This window comes from Phoxinus phoxinus (assembly GCF_949152265.1).
Source record: "Phoxinus phoxinus genome assembly, chromosome: 19".
In the NCBI taxonomy this organism is placed as follows: domain Eukaryota; kingdom Metazoa; phylum Chordata; class Actinopteri; order Cypriniformes; family Leuciscidae; genus Phoxinus; species Phoxinus phoxinus.
Window position 1 is genome coordinate 17,095,402 of NC_136894.1, and position 21,032 is coordinate 17,116,433.

The window sequence follows — 21,032 nt, forward strand, 5'->3', positions numbered from 1 at the left end:
ACTAGTATCCTTGGTTACCGATTACTTTCAGCTTTCTGTCGTTAAGTTCCCTGTGTATTTATTTCTCTTTCAGTTCATGGTCGGTTCTCGTCAATATAAATGTGTTCTCCCCTGCGTTAATCCTGTTTCGGAGTATTTGTTATTACACCCTGTTTCCTTGAAGTATTCCTCGTCGTGAGAGTTTCTATTTACCACGTTACGTGCACGTTCTCTCACCATTCTTGATTTCTAACACCCCCCCACCACGTCCGGCGTAGTCTTGCGGCTGTCGAAACGAAAGCCGCTGCTCTCCTTGTGCTTTTCCATCGTCACCTGTCGTGTTCATTTGTAAATTGCGTGAGCTTATTTCGTCCATTAGGTAGAAAGATCTGAAAAAACACTATAGATTGTTTAGAACATGCACAAAGTGATCAAACTGACTGAAGTCATGCAATCTCTGACTAGCTGGCACAAACCTTACTCTTACAATTCTACTTAATTATTATGGTTCCATTAGCAGTGTAGTAATTATGTGGAAAAGAGGAAAATTAATAGACAATCTGTCCTTAATTGCAATCATATCATGCATTGTTTTTGTCTGTGAGCCATTTCGTGTACGCCATGTGGGAAAAAAGTATTTACGGGGCAAAGGAAGCATATACGCCTCGTGGCATATTACACTTTTTTCCAAATTGCCAATATTTATGTTTTTGTGCATAAATCACAATGGCTATGTACCACAGAACAAACAACTATAGGTTTAATTATAGGTCGGGCTCATAATTGCTTTTTGCATCTACATTTTTTTTTTTTTAAGGGAGCCAATTCCACACTAGCTGTTTGCATAGGGAAATCATTTCCCCTTAACTTTCCTCAACACTGCCCAAGACTCTGCATTTAAATAGCCTATTGGAACCCAGACTTCCTAGAGCTCATAACACTCAGTATTACATAAGTTTCCCCAACTTTCATACTCACTGAGTCTTAATGAGATGATTTCAGCCTGTAGCCATGGTGAATGACTTTGGCCTGGATGAAAGTTAGATCCCTTGCCCGCTTTCAAACATAGCATAAACATATACTCTTGTTTAGTAAGATGGATCTGACCGTACTCTGATTGTTTTCTTTCTTTCCCTGCAGTCCCAGGAGGAATTGCACCCGAGTCTTTAACCTTCACCCCATTGGATGATATGATCTTTCTGAAGTGGGAGGAGCCTTTGGAGCCCAATGGTCTGATCACACAGTATGAGGTAATGTGCTATTTAAAAAAGCATTGTGAATGGAAACGTGTTCTAAAATTAGACTTAGTTAGTTACAAAAGTGTGTCAGGTTGTAAATGACGTCAAGCGAAGTAGTTTTTATTATAACCCAGTGTATATCAAACTAATGTTTAGCCTCTAAACTGCATCTGAGGTGACATTTGTACATTTGTTAATGCAATACAGAGGCAGCTTAAATATATTTATTTATATCATCAACTTACCCTTTATACCCTTGTAAAAAAAGTACACTTAAAGCATATATTTAAACAACTTACTAACATAATTTAAAGATATAGAGTGAATGTCATGATTTGAGACGATCCATTTTTAAATGAAAATGTATTAGTTTAAATGTATTAGTGTAGTCTCTTGAAGCTCCCTTAAAGGGATCGTTCATCCAAAAATGAAAATTAGCCCATAATTTGCTCACCCTCAAGCCATGTGTATATGACTTTCTTCTTTCAGACACACACAAACAGAGTTATATTAAATCTCCTTCTAAGCCTTAAAATGTGAGTGAATGGTACCTTTTTTGAAGGCCCAAAAAGGCGCATCCATCCATCATAAAAGTAATACGTCAAACATTGTGTCAAAGGTCACTCTTTGGTCGGATCTCGACTCGCGTACGGAATTTACCGGAAGCTTGTGAGTATACTTCATTCATAAAGTTATAAATATGGATATTTGTCTTACAAAAAAGCATCACTTCACTTCAGAAGGCCTTTATTAACACCCTGGAGCTGTATGGATTACTTTTATGATGGATGGATGCAATTTATTTGGGCTTCGAATTCTAAGTTACTATTTATTCATATTATAAAGCTTGGAAAAGCCATATTTTTTTAATATAACTCCGATTGTGCTTGGGTGAAAGAAGAAAGTAATATACACCTAGGATGAATTGAGGGTGAGTAAATTATGGGATAATTTAAACTTTTGGGTGAACTAACCCTTTAAAGTTTATTTAAAGTAATATATTATATTATCTACATTAAGTACTTGCCATGTACTTCAAATTGGAAAAGTGTAGTTATAATATGTATTTTTTAATTTTTATATTAATACTTGTCATATTTTACAAGCACTCATTGAATATAATGAGACTTCTTTTCCACATGGCAAAATACCTTTATGGTCTTTTCTAATATGTGTCCATTAAAGGGTTAGTTCACCCAAAAATGGAAATTATTTGGGGTGAAATGAAAAAAAGATGTTGTTTCAAACCTGTAAAAGTTTCTTCCTTCTTTTGAACATTATTTATAACACTACACGGTATTTTGAAGAATGTTGGTATCCAGCCAGTTGACGTACTATTGACTTCCATATTTTTTTGTTTTTTTGTTCCTACTACGGAAGTCAATGGCTATCGTTAACTGGCTAACAATGGCTATCCTTTAAAATATCTTCCTTTTAGTTCAACAGAAGAAAGCAGCTCATACAGGTTTGAAACATCATAAGCATGACAGCATTTTCACTTTTGGATGAATTAACACTTTAAGTTCCTGTGTGTTTGAAGCGTTCTGACTGCACAGTGAAATGCTGCATATTTAAATGACCTACTTCATCAGCCATTAAACTGATTAATATAAGGATCAAATATTGAAGCAATGTTGTGAAAAAAAAATGATGGTGCATCGGAAGTCCAGTTATAATGGCGACATCACAGTTTATGCTGCCTTTGTTACTGTGGTGTGAGGAACATTGTAGTATAGCTAATGCAAGCTGCATTTACTCTGCAAGATAGAGATTTGTTCAGGGGATTGTCTAACTGTTTCAGCAGCCTGGTCTCATTGTTTATACGTAGTCATAAGTATATAACATTTACAGGGCCAAAAACTAACTTTTTGTACGTTTGGATAGATGCCGAAACGTGCAATATGGACATATTGGCAACGTCTAAAACGTAAACATTTACATATTTACAGCTATAAAGACGCAATACATTTAGAAATCAATACATTTTATGTACAAATGCATACACAATTTCATGAGATTGTTTTGATTTCAGCAATAGGAGTGCGATCCATTTTCTCTTTTGTTTCTTGCAGGGTTTGTTTTGATCCCTCACTCTCCCTCCCAGTCAGAGAGCCATTAGTGTGTGTAAACTCTCTCCAGCCTTCACAGAGTCTAGGTGTTCTTATGCTAATCATGTTGCAGTTCATTCTCCAGGCTTCAATTAGTCGAGGAACAAACATAATTGCTTCTTTGCCTTGCAGAGACTGTCGGATGGGACAATTGTGTTTAAGTGCTTTAGTCTGGTAATATTTCACTGCTTCAGCCCACTTCAATTACCTCAGCTGTCAGCATATACACATGTAAACTTCTGCTTACACTCAACACTCGTTTGGGAGTGACGTGTGTAGCTTTATGTTCACTGTGCTATTAGTTGTTGTTGATGGGCTAAATTATGTTGATGAATTTGGTAACCAGTTCTCAGTGGTTGATATGCTGCATTAGCATTTTAATAAAAAGTAGTTGCAAGATGGAGCATATAATTTAGATAAAGTTGATGGAAATTGAGAGGGATGATGAAGTTTCTTTGTTATTCAGTTAACACTTCAAGGTTGTTTTAAATTATGTTGAACACTTCTGCATTAAAGTGAAGGTACCTGTAGAGGGCCACTCTTTTAGGTGGCTCCTCCGACTTTAAAATTAATGTTATAAGAGTATTCCAACGTGGAGCAGTTTCAACAGATTCTTCAAACAGCTTGTAATGAAGACTGTAATTTCAAATCTGAGGTGTGACTGACTAGTGCTAAAATATGGGGAATTCATTACACCTTAACGTTTGTATAGATATCTATATATAGATGCCATCCAGGTCTGTTTCACTTTGGCTTTTACAGCTGAAACAAATATTTAAGTAAGTAAATTTGTGACCCTGGACCTCAAAACCAGTCACATGGGTCAATTTTCTGAAATTGAGATTTATACATCACATGCAAGCTGAATAAATAAACCTTCCATTGGTGTATGGTTTGTTAGGATAGGACAATATTTGCCTGAGATACAACTATTTGAAAATCTGAGGGTGCAAAAAAATCAAAACAATGAGAAAATCTCCTTTAAAGTTCATGATTGTGCTGCATTCACTCACAAAAATAAATATTTATATATTTACAGTAGGAAATTTACAAAATATCTTCATGGAACATGATCTTTACTTAATATATCCTAATGATTTTTGCCATAAAAGACAAATCTATAATTTTGACCCATACAATGTGTTGTTGGCTATTGCCACAAATATACCCGTGCGATTTATGACTGGTTTTGTGATCCAGTGTCACATTTGTATTCATATTTTTTCAATGTGTGAATAAGTGTTTTTCAGACATGTCTGACAAGTAGCTTGCCATTAGTCATTTTAGACAAGCTTTGAAAGCCTCCCATCAAAGATTAATTGATTTAATGACAAAAAAAAGATGACCCTGTTTGATGACTTACATGGAACAATACAAAATATCAGACATAAAGACATAATCTATTCAAGAATATATGTAGCTCTGCAAATATCAAATCAGACTAGAGCTGAATTGTTGTTGTTTTGTACTTTTAATGAGAGGATATATTTAGTTGTGGGTCTACTGAAGTTAAAATGTCCTCTCATTATTACAGTATGTCACCATACAATGGAGACAGGGTTAGAAACAAATTATTATTTGAATCATTGTCATTAGGACCATATGAATTTACCAAAATCATTTTTTGACTCAATTGGAAACTCTGGATGAAAACATATATGCCTGCTGAGTTGCATTTTATATGCAATATATTAAATGGTACATTGTGAGTCCTCTTGCACGGAAGAAAATGGAGCAGCAAGATCTCACTGGGGAGTAAACGAGTCTAGAAATATTATGTCTGAATGCACATAGATGTTTAGGGCTTAAAATGACTTGCTTTATACCTCCATACCCTTAACATTCCATGAATGTTACCAATTGTGTTATATTGACAACAGTTTCTGGCATGAAACAATCTTTGTGGCTTAAAGTGTGCTTTCAAAAAAGATAATGCAAGGAAAGAGAATTGGTTTTGCTGTGGATCAAGTCAAGCATACAGTAGTAGCTGCAGTCAAGACTATAAGACTGCATCACAGGGATTCATCAACACTGTTCCTCCACCGTAAGGTATTACATCATTTCCACTGAACTCACTTTCTGTTATTGTTTTTTAGATCAGCTACCAGAGCATTGAATCGTCCGATCCCAGCATCAACGTTCCTGGCCCACGGCGCACTGTTTCCAAACTAAAGAACGAGACATATCACATGTTCTCCGGGCTTCACCCTGGCACCACATACCTGGTGTCTGTTCGCGCCCGCACCGCTAAGGGCTTTGGCCAGACCGCCCTAACTGAAATCACCACCAATATATCAGGTGAGAATATGAAATATGCATTGGCACAAGGAATGTATGGGGATATGAGCCATGTCAGCAAACCTACAACTTTTAGCTTTGTCTGTCTGAATCTGAAGTACTTAATTATAATTTCTCCACTAGAAGCTAGATGGGCTTTGGTTTTATCGCTGGAATGAATGTGAGATGCCTGCAAGGGCCTTTTAATTGGTTCAGGATTTATTCAGACTTTATTTGGACTTCATTTATATGTAATCTAAGCTAGGCGAAAGCTACTCCTTTGGCAAGATGGACTCTCTGAACAGCAGAAATATTGATACCAAGGTTTACCCAGGCTTAAATCGACAAATTGAGGGGAGAACAGTGTAAACTGAAGGGAAAATTGTAGACCCTATGAAGAAAACTTTTTTTTTTTTTCACCATTAAAATTACAGACCTGTGGTGAAAGTATCTGGCTTTACATTTGGTAGCTCAATAAACTGATAATTAACGAGAAGCTGATTAGTCTACACTCCTTTGGTAGTTATGACCAAACAATGAGCATCAATTGTACAATCCTCTTTAAAAAGCCGCATGAAAGGTATAGTTCACACGAAAATTTAAATGATTTATTCGCGTCACTCCTAACATCTTGGAGCTGCTCATTTATTACCATAAGCTATCAAGCTCAAAAAAGACAGACAAACAAACAAATAAATAAATGTCTTCTTTCAGACTAGTGGAAAGAAAATATCTAAAAGACACATTTAAGTGTTTATTATATACACGTTATCTATTTGTGTCTGATGATGTATACACTGAGCTAGTAATCTCCAATTCAGAAGCACTTATAAAACAAACTTTCCAATTTTACTCCTCCCCATATTTTTACAAAGGAGTTTGTTCATATATTATTCTTCTGATTTGTATAGCATTTTATTCCTAGAACATTGAATGACAAGAAGAGATATCCAAAATCCCCTTTAACTCCAATATGTCAACAAAATGAAATTATTTTGAACATGACTTAATCCAATTTCTGTTCTGGAAATTTAGTTAGATAATGCAGCATTTACACATAACATTTTAGAAAACTTGTAATACAAAACAATTGTCTTAGTGTACTGTGATTACATCTGTTGGGGAAGTATGATATTAGTTAAAATTGTAACTCTATTCAACTGTGGCGTCTCACCTTAAAAATCATCACATCTCAGATACTTCAGACTCCCGAAGTCATACGATAGCTTCCCTGCTTTGTGTCAAATAGGTTAAATGGTTAAATTTTTTTGCATGTTCTCACACAAACACACACACACACACAACCCAACCCGTTTCTTTTGAGGTTTGTTCCAATAAACATGTCAATCGCAACATCCCACAGTCCTCTTATGAAACTCTAGATGTTCTGCTTATTTTAGTATGCTGAAGGCTGAGACATTGACCCGTTTCCCTGTACTAGCACACTAATTGACTTCCAATAATAAGCGGGAATGGGAGCAGGAGGTCTGTTCTGCGCTCACCCCTCAAGAGACTTTATAAAGGACTGTGGATCGCTCTCATCCGCCTCCATTACTGTGTTTCATAGCCCTCGTGTAGTGTGCTCTGTCTAGGGCGGGTTTTTGTTCTCTGTGGAGCAAGTGATTTAAGTCAGTGGAAAACCAAGACTAATTTGAAAGATTTTTCTGTGTGTTCAAGTTGCTAGGTGTGTGGGAGTGTGCCATTTTTTTATTATTATTAGGGCCCAAGCCTTGAAAAGGCGAAGGCCCTATTGTTTTCCTTCGGATTATTATTATTATTATTATTATTATTATTATTATTATTATTATTATTTTTCTTACGACTATTCGGGCACTTTTGGGTCTCTTAACGTGCTCAAAAACTCTTGAAACTTTGCACAAATGTCAGAACCCGCGGCCATTAGAGCCGGACTGAAGCTGGTACCCGGGCGTGGCAGGGGGGCTCGACAGCGCCCCCTGGAACGCGGTCCGAAAACTTGGTCCATAAATCAAACACGCTTGCGTGTAATAATATGAAACTCGGTACACTTATAGATCTCATCGGTTCATATATCCTTCGTGCTCTGACTTTTTACCCCAGCCCAACAGGAAGTTGGCTATTTGGCGTAGTTTAAAAAACACATGCAATGGAATTTAAAATACTCCTCCTAGAAAATTCAACCAATCACCACGAAACTCGGTGTGCATGAAGTCAAGACATGGAGGATGAAAAATTGCCAGGGGATTTTTGATATCTCGAACGGTTTGGCCGTGGCGAGGAAACAAATTTATGGCGAATATTGGAAACAGGAAGTGTGTTATAACATCCTCATACATTGACTGATCTTGATGAAACTTCAGCAGTGTGTTCGCTGTAAGAGGCCGATCACATGGATGTGACTATTGTGAGTCAAAGTTATAGCGCCACCAACTGGCAGCAGGAAGTGTGTCACTTTCAAAATGCTTTAAAATCACCCTCTTATTTTTACCCGATTTGCTTCAAACTTTATGTGTATAATGTAAACACACGGCAGATGTAGACCTGTGAAAGGATTATTGATATCTTAAAATACTGTTGCCATGGCAACGCAGCAAACTTTAATATTCTTTTTAAAAGTTTTTGAGACTCTTAGCATGCTTGAAATTGCATGAAACTCGACAGACATTTTACATTTATTGCCTAGTACACTTGTGCAAAGTTTCAGAAACGGGCGTGGTAAGGGGCTCAGTAGCGCCACCTTTAGTCAAAAATGGGGTATTAGTTTTACCTACAATAACAAAAATCGGTATTTATATTTATCTCCCCGAGCCGGACAACTTTCTAATTTACAGTCATTAGCTCCGACCAACAGGAAGTCAGATATTTTGGTTTGAATGTGATTTGATGGGAATTTTGCCAGTCTCTCTCAGTGTCTGTGTGTGTGAGAGAGGAGGGGGGCTTTATTTTAACCCTTTCTCTGCTGTGTGGGACTTCTCGGGCACTTTTGGGGCCCTTAACGTGCTCGAAAACTCTTGAAACTTTGCACACAGGTCAGAACCAGCGGCCATCAGGGCCGGGCTGAAGCTGGTACCCGGGCGTGGCAGGGGGGCTCAACAGCGCCCCCTTTAACGGGGTCCGAGAACTTGGTCCATATATCAAACTGAATATTGCATGAATTAGTATGAAACTCGGTACACATATAGATCTCATCGGGCCGAACAACTTTCGTGCTCTAAGTTTTACGCTAGCCCAACAGGAAGTCGGCTATTATGGGTTGTATGAAAACGCACGCCCCTGGAATTTTATATACTCCTCCAAGAAATTTAATTTGATCTTCACCAAACTCGGTCAGCATGAAGTCAAGACATTGAGGACGCTAAATTGCGGACGGATTTTTGATATCTCGAATGGTTTGGCCGTGGCGAGGAAACGAAGTTATGGCGAGAAAAGAAAAACACAATGTGTTATAACGTCTTCATACATTTATTGATCTTGATGAAACTTCAGCAGTGTGTTTGTTGTAAGAGGGCTATCACATGGATGTGACTATTGTGAGTCAAAGTTATAGCGCCACCAACTGGCAGCAGGAAGTGTGTTACTTTCAAGATACTTTTGACTAAAGTGGGGGGGTTATTTTTACCTACAGTCACAAAACTCGGTCTGTATATTATGCTTATCGATCCGGACAACTTTCTCATTTACAGTCATAAGCTCCGACCAACAGGAAGTCAGATATTTTGGTTTGAATGTGGTTTTGTCTCTCTCCCCCTGCCATTCTCTCTGTGTGTGTGTGTGGGGGGGGGGGGGGAGGGCACACACACAGACAGCCCCCCCCCCCTTTTCTGTGTGTGTTTGGAGGGGAGCAGAAAGACTCACACTGATACAAGCTCTAAAGCAGACTTCTTCTCGACAGTCAAAGCGGGGTTACGATATTGCCCATCGTGCACAGGAACCCGAAAGGCAACGGGGGTGGCGGCTTTATATATATATATATATATATATATATATATATATATATATATATATATATATATATATATATATTATATATATATATATATATATATATATATATATATATATATATATATATAAATAAATATAGCTGCAAGCAGCGATGGAGGGCCCAAGCCGGTGGCAGCGCCAGCCCGGTGCCTTTAGTGTAACTAAAGGCACCAGGGTGGCGGTGCCACCGGCTTGGGCCCGTAATCGCTGCTTGCAGCTATATTTATTTATATATATATATATATATATATATATATTTATTATTATTTTTTTAAATATATCAAATATTAAACTTCTGTTGTTATTTACTCATCCTTATGTAATTATAAATGTATATTTTAAGTCTTTGTTTACTGATAATCTTCCCCTCCAGTGAGCTGTTAACTGAGAAATACTGCAACCGTATCATAGACTCAAATCATTCAGTGAAATTTCGCGGACCAGCACAAAATAATGATTTGTTCACTGGTCCAGATCTCAAGTCACTCAGGCGGCATTTATGTTGGCACAAAAAAAAAGATTTCTTACTCACATCTGAGACAGATCAGATACTGTTTGCTCTTTCTTTCCCCCTCAGCGCCTGCATTTGATTATGAAGACGTCCCATCTCCACTGAGTGAATCTGAGAGCACCATAACAGTCCTACTGCGTCCAGCCTTGGGGAGAGGAGCACCTGTTAGGTAATAAATCCGATATAATATGAAAAATGTGATTTTTTCCCCCCACAATATTCGCTAAAAATATATATCTGCAGTTGACAAGGCTGTTAGTAGACTTGTTCAATGACAATAATCCAGATGTCCAAAGATTAAATGCACATTAGCCCCAATAAAACAAGGTTGTTGTTGTTGTTTTTCATCATGTTATGACTTCTCAACAGTTGAATTATGAGCTAATTGCACAGAAACTAAACTACTTTCATGGCAAACTAAATTGCTTTCTATATTTGTTTTGCTTGGTTTAGAATTTTTCAAGGACTGCAAATACAGTTTAGTACAGTCCAGAATAGTTCAGATTTTAAAGACCGTTATATCTTCCTCTACAGCACTTATCATGTGGTTGTGGTGGAGGAGGACAGCTCCAGACAGGTGAGGCGGAGGGAGTTGGGTCACATGGAGTGTTTCCCTGCTCCTTCCTCCCATGGGGAGACTCCAGGGGGAGGAGGAGGGGCAAGTGGTGCACCGCCTCATTACTACACCGCTGAACTCCCACCCAGCAGCTTGCCTGAGGCTACGCCCTTCACCGTGGGGGACAACCACACCTACAACGGCTACTGGAACACACCTCTTGACCCCAGCAAGAATTATAGAATCTACTTCCAGGCCTCCAGTAACTTCAGAGGGGTGAGTGATCCCATCTGTCCTATAAATGCTCATATGAAACTCATTTATGCATGTATGTATGTTGGAGAAGAAATGGGAAAAAGTTTAGAGATACTGTTGTATTCCAAATACCCTGTCATGTAGAGAGAACACCATGTCTTTTAAGACTATTACCACTGGATATTACATTGTTGACCATCCCATCAGATCGTAGCATATGTATTAGCAAACATAATGTTTTGTTGGAACTAAAAAATAATCAAAGGTATAGTGGCAAGTTTGTGATGCCTTTGAAAATGGAAGCTTATGGGTAGCGATATTCAATTTTAAATATTCAAAATGGCAATGTATTTCTGTATTTAAATTTACATTTTCCATACCAAATGTGTAACTTTTGTAGCAAAATGCTAATTCAAATTCAGTAATATAATTTATATTTTTTATTTCCTATACTAGTTTTAACATATCATTTAAATAACATGTACCGGTGATTGGCATTTTCCTCTAAATGTTTGGTATGGAAAATAGTCAAAATACATTGTCATTTTACATATCGCCACCTTGGAATTATAAGGTTCTATCTGCATTCTGACTGGTTTTGAGATATTGAGCTTTAAAGTTTTTGCATTCCATTCGACTGTGTAGAAAGAACCTTTTTATTTTCTAAATAAAAAGTTCCAAAATGTACACAACTTAAAAAACAACATCACATAATGTAAATAAGTTGTCACAGAATAAGAATATGTGAATAACTAAATTTTGACAAAAATGTCAGATAGGACCTTATAATTCCATGGGGACGATATTTCAAATTGAACGTCGCTACCAATAGGCTTCCATATTTATGCATTACTTACTCATAAAATGTGGTGTGATCTAAGACTAAATTTGACTTAACTGATAGCACACAAACATATGTACTTTTCAGAATATTACTGAATACATTGAGTGATAATTGACAGGGCTGGAAAAAGTAAGTCAACCTCTGTGTTGCAACATCTCTAAAATATATTTGAAATCAATTAGGGAGATTTGGAGGAAGTATGGGTTGCCCAGGTGCCCTTTCCTATAAACGCACACAATACATGGTACTAACAAATCTGTTCTTCTCAAGAATGTCAGTGAGAACCATGCCTCTCCCAAAGGCTTTCACATGACCTTAAAAACACATTACGGAGATGCATAAATCTGGCACTGGCTACTAAAGCATTGCTAAAGACTTGGATAGAGACCCTGATACCCTGAATACAAATGTAGAAAATTCTGGACTGGTGGTACTCTACCCTGGAGCAGGCATCCAGAAATCACTCTACGAACACAACAGACAATCCTGAAAGAGAGAAAGAACCCAAGGATAACAGTAGAAGACCTCCAGAAATCTCTATAAACAAAATGAAAACAATGAAACACACTGGACTGTGTTGCACTTCAACGAAAGAAGCACACTATTTAGTGGAGGTCCTGAAACTAAAATAATGCCTTGATGTCAGCTGCAATAATGACGGGGAAAAGTTACTTTCTTGTCAATTAATAGGTTGAAATGTAGGAATCTAATATACAGAAGAGTCCCCCAAGCTGTGTAACACCTGGTTCATTCTGAGACTTATTGCGCATCATCACATATCAACTTTACCCAGCACTGCTGTCACCACTGTTGGTGTCACTTACTATACATAAATAACTTAATAATATGACTTCCTTGGATCTATACTTGACCCCAGAGGTGTCTTCTCTGCTCCTTGTCAAGTTTCAGCCACCAATAAATTGCTTTTGCTGACATTTCCCAGTTGCTTCGCTTGCATTGCCTCAAGAAGATACCAATTTCCTTTGAATTCATTACTATCAATGGTTGACAATGTATCAGCTTCTTCAGTAGTGCAAGCAATGTACCTTTTCTGTTCTATTACATGTAATTGCAGGCAAGAGTCTTTGACAAGATGTTGTTGACCCTTTGAAGATTAATTTGATCTGAATCATATAAGTCATACCTATTTGACAATGGCCAGTTCGTTCTGTGGGTAATAAAGAGGAAGAGGTATGTCCCTCAGTTCATTTAAAAAGAGCTTTAACAGTTGAATGGGTCATCTTCTCTTTCATCTTTAGTGCTTCCAGACCAGGTCTTATTTACATTTATTCAGCTCTTGAACTCTTTGCAAGACAGCACATTACCTCATCTTCAGTTCATTAGCTATTTGAGACTAAACTGATGGTTCTTTCATCGAGTTCTCATCAGATAATTGTTCATTTGATTTTCTCACTTGAGACATTAGCACATGAACCTGTCTCAGACATCTCACCTCTCTTGGAAGTTAGGGGAGTTTCCTGCATATTGACCGCAGCTCCCTGACGCTCCCAAAATACATACAATAATACTGGAAACCAAGCGAGCAATATACAGTAAACCCTGTTTCCGTCTGGAATTAAGATCAGTGATAAGTGATACGTTTCAGTGATCAAATCACAAGTGGTCAACTGAGACAAATGGCTGTTTCCACTTGAGAATAAGAAGCATCTCATGTGACCACTCCCCTTTTAATTGATCACACTCTAGAAGCACAGAGTATGGCACGCAGATACTATACAGATAAATACAGATTTGCGCTATGGCACATACTTGATTAGCTGGTTTAGGTGTGTTTAGTTGGGGCTAGAGCTAAACACTGCTGGAAGGTGGCCCTCCAGGTCTAGGACTTTACAAGTTCAGCAGTATCAATACTTCTTTAAGCCTGCTTAACGCACCATAGCCTGTTCTTCATTTGCAGTTAACTTTGATGCTGGGTGGAGATTTGGGAAATAGACAGCAGACAAGAAAATTATATACAGCAATAAATTATGTATGCTTATGTAATTAATGAGAATAAATAACTACCACTGAAGATGTAATTTGCTTCCGTAGCAACCTTGGAAAGCTATTAAAGGACATGAATCACTTGAGCACAGCATAGCATCCTATTTACTGCTATTAAGATGCCGCTTATTTTGGTGTGGTGCTTTTGGTCTGATGTATTGAGGTGATCCAGATTGCGGTACATGAAAGTTTTCACTGCGAGGGCAATAGAGAGAAGCATTTGATCATCAATTGTCATTTTAATGAGGCCTGTGGAGTTTTCTGTATTCTGTCTCCATGTCAAGGAGATGACTCTGTAGTGTCTCTGTAGTAAAAAGGAGGGTTATAGATTTAGAGAACAAGACAAACACACTCCTTTTGACTCATGTTGGCTAGCTTGTCTCATCATTACAAACAAAACAAAGGTACCATTGTATCAAATAATAGGATTGTGCTGAAAATCCCTCATCTAATGGGAAGTAATGAATACATAATTGACCATAAACAGTAGCGTCAACCACTCACGCTGTCTGACACTCACCATTCAAAGTGAGTTTATTCTAGCACAAGATGAGTCAAATTCATTTAGGTTTTTGTTTATCTGACCCACACACATTTCCATCTCAATCAGCCTAAATAAATCTTTTTAACATGAGTGACGCTAAATGCTCTGCTTTGCTGGTGCTTATTATTTTGACAATTATTCCTGATAATTAGGTGCAGGTTCTCTCTATTAGACTTGCCCTGAATTTAAACAGTAATTACTCTGACTAAAGTGGCTTACTGCAGCTCTATGAGTTGGGTTTTAGAATAGACAAATGCATTTTTAGAATAAAACAGAAATTATTAGTAGGAAAGGCTAGCTTCAATATTGCTGTTGCTCCAAACCCCTAATCTCCCTGATACGTTTTAAACCTCATTACATAACTCATCCCGCACCATTTGTGCTACAGACTTGAGTGAGACCTCAAATTTAGCAGACCTTATACCCCAGAGAAACAAGCGCGCAGCCATCTTTAGAATTTCGTTTTTTAACTTCTGTTTTTGCGGTAGCTCTGTATATGTCTATGGCATCGCTGTCAAAGAGTAATTAGCTGGTGAAGTGGATTTACTTATTGTTGATGTAATAAAAGTAATCATGAGCATTGCTATGTTGGAAGTAAAAAGTCATAACAAATGTCAGTAGACCGTGAAGATTTAAAAACAAGCAGTTCATTCATTTTCTGTAAGAGCTCTCCTGCTTATAAACTGCAAGACAGAAAGCAACGCAGCTACTTAAAGGGTTAATAGTTGATTCATAGTTGAATAGCAGCATAGTTGATTCATTTTTACTTTAATATATTTTTTTGTTTTACTTCATACTTTGATTAATGTCAAGGGATTAACTTAAATCCTCTGAACTTTAAAATACTCAATACAACCACTGGCGTGCATGATATATTGCCAACTTTTAAAGGTACAATATGTAAGAATTTTGTAATAAAATATCCAAAAATCACTTGCACAGTGTGATATATTTCCTGCAGTTGTGTACTTACAATATCCCAAGAGTCTCCAAAGATTTTTTATTTCAGAGAAATTCCAAATTCCATGCACCATTTTGACGGAGCTGCACCGCTCTCTCCTGAAGAGGTTGCTGGCGATAAATATTTAAATCCCTTGGTTGTTATGTCTGACTCAAGATCATGGGTAACACAAGAAAACTACCCAAACACTAGGTTGTTACGTCTGACCCAGGAGCTGGGTAACCCAAATACTGAAAAAAATACCCAAAAGGCTCAACCCAGGATTTGGGTAGAAAAAAATAACCCAAGATTTTTTAAAGAGGAATTCAAAACAAGAAAACCACCCAAAACTGAGAGTAGCTCACTCAAAACCACTCGGAATGCCATAGCAACCCCATATCAACGTCCCGAACGACCCACTGCCCACTATTGCACCAGCAACTTTTGCACTAAAAATCTCCTCTGACATTTTCTTCAGTGAATTATTAATTTAGTGGCTGTTAAATCATCCCAGACAAATTTCCACAGACATATAAGAGTCAGTCACATTTGTGGGTGTGATAGACAGACACTTTTTCATTCTGAATATTGACCATATTGTAAATGTAAAGCAGCATTAAGTGTGACCTGCGTATTATACCATATATCATTTGACAGTGATTCATTTTAACACTGCCCTTCAGTGCTGCCTCACAACCTCAACGAGGACTGCGGAACACATGTTTTAATGACGATGAAATGTGGTGGTAAATATGTCACAACTGCCCCCGGTGAAAGAGAGGAGAAAGCAACTCGAAAATGATTTTCAATTTAAAAGGCAATTTACCGCCAGTTTAGGTGAGAAAGGTCTTGACTCCAATCTAGGTAGATGAATTTGCATAATTGGCACATAAAGCTGCAATTTGTACCTGTAAATCCTAATTTGATAATATGTCTCTATAGCTCATCGTGTGTGTGTGTGTGTGTGTGTGTGTGTGTGTGTGTGTGTGTGAGAGAGAGAAAGAGAGAGAGTTTTTGAGTTTTACAAACACGTTACTAAACATTTATTTCCCAAAAACAACACCACCACCACATTGCATAATTTAAACTACCTTAATTCATTAAAAAAAAAAACTCATTAAGAACACGTACCGACTTCACAACACCATACAATCTTAAAAACATTGATTACATTCATCAGTTTGTTAAAAATTTAAATCTACAAGCATTCTTGATTTGAACATATTCTTAAAAACTGATACAATGTAATCTCCATTTCTCTGTTCTATTTTATTTATTCTGGAAATATAAATCGCCAGTTTGTCTTGACCAACAATAAAGTTCATTAATTGACATCCATATTTATGTACTATACTTAAAACCCAGTATAAAACATTGATTTAAAAAAAAAAAAAATAATAATCCCTAATAAAGAAAATAAAACGTTTAAGAGATTAAAGATTGGAGAAAGTCTGTCACAATTCATAAAACAATGGAATAGTGTTTCTCTCTCTGAACAGAAAGGACAATTATAATTTATAGTGGGATTAATTTACATCAAAAAGAAAAAACAAACAAAAAACATTAACAGCTATTGCAACATGCAAAATTCTCCTGGCCTTTTAGTCAATGGTATTTTGTTTAGTACTCTTCACTCTGGTTTAATGTCCCCTACCACTCCTAATTTGTTTATCCACACTTTGTCAGCTCTGTCTTTTAACGCATGTTTAATAATTATGAAGATAATTAATCAATGCATTTGTATAGCACCTTTCTTTCAACTGTACAAAAAATATATATTTTATTTTTTATTTAAACACAACATTGGACTATTTTAAGTGGATTTTTCAAGATCAGGTATAATTCTGATGTCTGGGAAAAAGTAATTAGCATCAGGGGAAATATCACCCATACTGCATCTCTCAAGTAGAGTTTTTTTTCTTTGGAGTTTAAAACCCCATTCAGTTTGTCCAGAAACTTTCTAGCAAATCTCACTGATCTTATCACCAGATGTGCAGCAACAGTTTCTGCATCTTTTAGTCCAGGTCCTGCTTTGTCAACAATATATTTCAATTGTAGTAATTTCTTTGACACAAGTAAGTATTTTAGCCTTGGCATGTCATCTCCTGACACATCAAGGTTACTCCCCAAAACCACAGGTTCCTCAAGCAACCAAAGAGATGTAGCTGACTCTGTCCACTGATGTTTCAAAAGTATATCCACACTTTAAAATGACTTTTATAAAAAGAGGGCAGTCCAGTCAAATCCAGAAAAGTATAATCCATTAAGAAAAGTGCAGCATGAAGTCCCATTCCATTCACTCCACGTAAAATGGTTTGAGCTAATGGCTTCCACACTAGACTTTGAGGTCCCATCAGTAACCGCTGAATGAACTGTAACTGATAAGTTGCTCCTCTGCTGATAAGATTAAACAAGCCTTGACCTCCTTCATCTCTTGGCAGAAAAAGAACACTGTGAGGTGTCAAGTGCAAATTGTTCCAGAAAAAGTTAACCATCTCTCCTTGAAGCTTTGGTAAAAGTCCAACAGGCGGATCAACACAGTTTATGCCATAGAGAAGACCCCACCAGGTTATTGATTATAAGCCTGTGACCTCTATAAGACAGTTGGCGACGTAGCCATTTCCATTTTTGTAAACATCCTTTGATTCTTTTGAACAAAATCATCATTGCCTAAACAAATATTCCAATGTAATTGAATCCACCTTTCTTCCAGATTAAACCTCCAGCTAAATTGGGATGTCCTCTATTCCCAATCTCCCAATCACCCATCAAAAGGGCTTCACTTTTTCCCCAGTTGATATTTTATTTTAACATAATCAGCACCAGATATAAAACAATTACATCATCAGCATAAGCAGAAAGGTGCTTATAATTTATGAAGTAGAGTATAACATTCCTGACAGCACATCCTTGCCTAACTCCCCTCTGAACATCAAAAGGAGCTCTCAAACCACCATAACTTATGTTAGGATATGGCCTCAATCATATTTATAAAACTCTGACTAAAAACAAAAGCTTCTAAAACATCTCTCAAATATACATATTCTACACGGTCAAAAGGCTTTTTCCTGGTCTAATGAAATCAGACCACATTTAACACCTGATAGCCTTGCAACCACTCAAGGACATCTGACCAATTATATATTGTCAAAGATTGACCTATTGTGTATACTATAATTTATCAGAATGTAATAGGTTATTTGACTCAAAACTTTGCTTAACCTTGTTGCTAGAGCCTTTGATAATATTTAATAATCTGCACATAAAAGAGATATTGGTCTCCAGTTACTTATGTTTTGAAGATCCCCCTTCTTAGTCAACAGAGTAATAACAGTTCTTCTACAGCTTAGCGGTAACAGTATTTTGTTTAAACTATCATTAAGAACCAAACATAAATATTCCCCAATCATTGGCCAAAAAATCTTATAAAAATCAACAGAAATCCCATCAATACCATGAGTCTTTCCATTTTCCATACTCATCATAGCTGTGTACAATTAATTTTGTGACAGAGATTGTTAAAACATAGTATTAACGATTAAACCTCATCATTTTTTGGAAGATCGTTAAAAAGTTTTTATTTTCTCTGTGAGATGATTCACAATTGTGTAAATTTGAGTAGAAAATAACAGCATGTTTATGTATTTCACCAGGCTCAGTGAGCTATTTTCCTGTGTTAGAGCGTAATGATTGAATGACATCACATGACCAATTTTGCTTTCTAAATTGAAAAAAAATGGTGCATCTATTTGTGTAATACTTTGAAACCGCAAACAAATTAACGCCCCTTGTGCTTTTTTAAATCTACTTAGTCTGCAAGCAATTCTTTTTTAAATTTACTGTTTTCAAAATAATCACCATCACCTGTAGAAGCTGTACTCAAAAGTTATACTATTTCATTTTCTACCTTCTTCATTGACTGGGCCATTTCCTTAGTAACATTAAGAGAGTATTATTGACACAATTGTTTAATATGGACCTTGTTTTTTGTTCCTTGAAATTTTCCCAAAGCCAATTAAAAATCTCAAACTTTTTATCATTTAAAAGTAACGTATTAAAATGGCACTAAGCACTGTTTAAATTCACAGAATGAATACAAAATATTACAAATAATTTAACAGTGATCAGAAAAACCGACTGGAATTATTGTGGTATATGTTTATATGAATGTACTTATTGTACATTCTCTAGCTAGATTTGCTTAAAAATTAAACACAAAGCCTATCCAGTCTTACCATAGAAATAAGACTATCTCTAGTGATGGCAATTTCAAAACACTGCTTCATGAAGCTTTGAAGCCTTTGCGAATCTTTTGATCCGAATCAATGGTTCGGAGCGTGTATCAAACAGCCAGAGTCACGTGATTTCAGTAAATGAGGCTTCATTATGTCATAACTGTTTCGAAACACTTCGAAATTTCAATGGTTCACCACTGGGGGCAATGATCTCTTTCAACCCATGAATCATGAGGAGTCAATGAGAACCAATGAACAAGTGTCTGTGGGCTTTACCTGATCTCTGATCAGTTGTATACATTTGTTGACGTTTTAATTAGACATTAGTATAAATAAAATTAATAATGAGTCGTATTGGCCTGTTTAGCTGACCCATTCATAGAACAAACAAAACAAACCCTGACAATTGATAAGATAACTAACATATATGCACTTGCTAATCTTATAAGATGATTAGATAATTCCAATTGAAAGATTTCACTTTCAATAAAACATTTTGCAATAGATTTGTAAAATTGTGTTTTAGTGCATGTTTGGCCTGGGTTTTTGTTGCATTTACACTGTTCTGACCACTAGGAGTCACTTTGGAGACGGGTGTCGGATTGTTTCGAAGCCTCGACACAATACGGCACATTTGCTTCAACTGTTTCAGTGTTTCACGAAGCCTCGACCTGCCCACCCCTAACTATCTTTACTATGTGTCCAAGTATATTGTCTGTTCTTGTGATGTACATTCCTCCTGTCACAAGGTGGTTGCAGCAGAGATGAAACAGGATCTAACTGCAGCAGCTTTTTTCAAAAACAAACTCAAATCTTCATAAAACAGAATCTCCATCCAGAACATGAACAGAACAACCAACTTAACGGAACGTATAACTGACAAAGAACTAAAAAAAAGAAACACAAGGCTTATATAGACAGCAAACAGAGGAACGAATGAGACTAATTAATGAGACACACCTGAACTGGAACTCAAATCAAATCAGTAACCATGGATACAAACAGACAGGGGATGGAGAAAAACTGAACTAAACACACTGACAGCAAAACACTAGAAAGGAATGACAAACATTCAAAACACTCAACACTTGACTGTACTACTATGAACCTTTTAGGAGTAAATAAGGTACCATGATGTCTGACACTGCATGTGTTTATGCGAGAAATGCTGTTTGTTTATTGCGGACTATGTAAAGGATTTAAAATCTGTCATTTGAAAACATGATGTTTTATTTAATCTAGTATGCTGACTTTGTGCTCATTGAACTGAGCCTTCATGTCCAACATATGTTCTCATTCATTTGCTAGTAAATGTCATCAATTTAGGCATTTCAATTTATTCCTGACTGCCTGTGGGATTTCTAGTCAGATATTCACATAAATCACACACACGCACTATATTCTCTCACCCTCAGATAGCCCTGATAACGCATCAACTCTCTGTTTTACCCTCAGGAGACCAGGATCAACTGCATTCGGATCGCTCGTAAAGGTAATTCATTCTTTATCTGCACTGTTTACACGCTTAAGGGCATGTCTCAATGACAGTGCATATACATCAATGCTAACTAAATGTCC

At 36.8% G+C, this 21,032-nt stretch overlaps 1 protein-coding gene across 7 annotated transcripts in view; it reads left to right on the forward strand.

The window, feature by feature from the left end:
- Positions 1-21,032, forward strand: part of ptprua (protein tyrosine phosphatase receptor type Ua) — a 297,253-nt gene that overhangs the window by 213,797 nt on the left and 62,424 nt on the right. For all 7 annotated transcript variants that reach the window (XM_079591540.1, XM_079591539.1, XM_079591541.1 and 4 more), the window contains exons 9-13: positions 1,120-1,229; positions 5,422-5,623; positions 10,143-10,245; positions 10,611-10,908; positions 20,910-20,946. In XM_079591540.1, coding sequence (XP_079447666.1) covers positions 1,120-1,229; positions 5,422-5,623; positions 10,143-10,245; positions 10,611-10,908; positions 20,910-20,946 — 750 coding nt within the window. The remainder of the gene's footprint in view (positions 1-1,119; positions 1,230-5,421; positions 5,624-10,142; positions 10,246-10,610; positions 10,909-20,909; positions 20,947-21,032) is intronic.